A 2,432-nucleotide genomic window follows, 5' to 3' on the forward strand; every position below is an offset into this window, starting at 1 on the left:
CTCTATTTCTCTGCTTCCACAAGTCAGGGGTACAGATCTGAATACCAGTGAATGCAATTACCTCTCAGAACAATACTGAGCATTTAATATCAATGGATCTTGTCTAACGTGTTTGGGTTTATTAATCTTATTTGCTAAGCAACTGTAAATGTACATTCACCACTGTCTTCCTCGTCCCCATCCATTGAAGAAAATGAACTGAAAGTAACAAAACTTGGAAGAAAGGGAGGTGGGGGAGGGGGTAAAGAAATGGAAATCGTTTCTAGCTCTTGGTGTATGGGAGGTAACTTCTCACCATATGAGGAGGGATTTTATTGTTGTCATTTAACAGGAGCAAAACAGACGCTTGAAACAGTTCGGGGATTGCTCTGGACTTGCAGAGCTGGTGAGTAACGGGAACAGAACTGAAACTCAAAGATGTAGGATGCCAATTCCTTTGTCTCCACAGCAAGAGGAAAATCAGCTTCAAAGCTTTAAAAGCTGCAGGATGTTGTTTGGACTCCGGAGAAACTGAAACGTTCATATATTGCTAACCCCAGCAAGCCTAGGATGATATCCTGCTTTGAGCACAGGTCCCAGCTATGGATTAGGAAATGATGTGCCAAGCTGGGGAGTCCTAGCCAGGCACTGAAGTTAAGCTTAGGAGGAAGTACCTTGGAATAGCTTCGGGTCCTAGATGGGTGGATGTCCTGATTCTCCATCCTCTGAGGTAGGCAGGGGAATGACTTGAACTCCTCCTTCAGGAAGAAGAAATGGTGACAGCAGCTCTAAGTCCTACATTCTATGTCCTCCCTTGGTCCTCCCTCTTCCGTGTGTGTGTGTGTGTGTGTGTGTGTGTGTGTGTGTGTGTGTGTACTTTCTCCCCTGGTCACACGGCACTGGGCTTTGCTCCCCGGAGACAAGGGCATAACCTGTCCTTCAGCATTTTCTACCATCGAGTCCCAGACTATCATTTTACAAATCTACTGAATCGGTGGACCACCAAAACCAATGAAATTACCATTTTTATGGGTATGATTCACTTGTTGACAGTTATACTTTTAAAATGTATTACTCCTTAATCTCTAGAGAAATTGGAGGAGGCTTCATTTAGAAAAAGGACTGCACACTGCTGCTGATTTCAAACTCAACAGTTTCCGGGTGATGTGACTCACAGAGATGAGGAGAAGAGTATGTTAATTACCAAAGTTACGATTCTCTACTTATGGTCCTAGTGTGGTTCTTCGTTTTTTAAGTCCCATAAGTTTAATACACAATTCAAAAACCCCAAAACGGAAAACTGAGGAAAAGACAAGTGGTCCCAGGGCCAAGACAAGGGAAAAGACAAGAGGATCCCTGTTCACGGTACCAGGCCTGGATACAGAGTCCCCCAGTATTGATGTAGCAATGATGTTGGGGGACAGCGATTGTCCTGTGGAACCACGGTCACCTGAGTCAATAGTTTTAGTTCTTCAGGGGTATGGTCAGCTTCTGCATGCCCCGGATCTTGTCTAGCAGGTCATTAATAAAGGTCTCGGTGGGTTTGTAACAGTCAACTAACAGCTCTTTGACTCTAGCAGCCCGGCTATCGTCGCTTTCCATGTCCAAGAGTTCATCCACATCTATCTCGAGCTCTGGGATTTCCTCTTCCTTGCAGTCGTAGAGACCCGTGAGCTGTTCTAAGATCCACTCATCCAGTTTGAGGCGCTTCCTTAGCTCCTTGCGGTTATACTTCACGACGGTCTTCCCTGGCCGTCTCACTGGCTCATCTTCATCCGGTTTGCTGTCCGAGCCAGGGCTTTCACCTATGGTCTCAGGGGAACTCTGGAAATAGACTCGGTGCCCTGTACTGGCACCGGGCCCAGGGTCAGCCAATGCTGGGCCCCCTGCAGGGTCGCTGTCCGACATGGCGGCCGCTGGGGTCACATATGCGCCTGCGCAGTTGCCTCTCCCGGATCCCGACCCCCACTCCTACTCCTGGGCTGGCCACTGGCTCAGGTTAGCTCGTGGACTTGGGCTCTGACCCTTGATGTTCCCTACTTGGGGGATTGCCAAATGAATACTATAAAGGAATAAATGTTATACTGCATGCAGTTGTTTGTATTTATCATCATCATCATCGTCGTCGTCGTCGTCGTCGTCATCATCATCATCACCATTATCAGTAAGTAAGTAAGTAAGCCGATAACAAAAACAGAATGCCATGAGTATATTCGAAGATCCAGCAATGACTTTTAAGAATTTGAAAGCATCAAAAACTACAGGTCAATTAGAATAAGAGGTTAAGGTGGTAGGTACGTAGGCCCTGGACATTCTATAACTTTCTCTAAATAGTTTGAATGTTATAGAGCATTAACAGTAGACAAAGAATTGCTGCAGGTTTAAAATAGAAAACTATCAAGAACCCTAGTCAGCCTGGGCACCTGTGATGACAAGACTTGGATTCTGGTCAA

General features: G+C 46.0%; 1 protein-coding gene across 1 annotated transcript; it reads right to left on the bottom strand.

Annotated features, from left to right (window-relative positions):
- Window positions 1-269: 269 nt before the first annotated feature.
- LOC116898111 (protein phosphatase 1 regulatory subunit 14B-like) lies at window positions 270-1,902 on the bottom strand. The gene has a single exon (XM_032899496.1). The coding sequence runs from the start codon at window positions 1,885-1,887 to the stop codon at window positions 1,444-1,446; it is 444 nt and encodes a 147-aa protein (XP_032755387.1). The 5' UTR covers window positions 1,888-1,902; the 3' UTR covers window positions 270-1,443.
- Window positions 1,903-2,432: the final 530 nt, after the last annotated feature.

Source organism: Rattus rattus, chromosome 4, assembly GCF_011064425.1.
Source record: "Rattus rattus isolate New Zealand chromosome 4, Rrattus_CSIRO_v1, whole genome shotgun sequence".
Taxonomy (NCBI): Eukaryota; Metazoa; Chordata; class Mammalia; order Rodentia; family Muridae; genus Rattus; species Rattus rattus.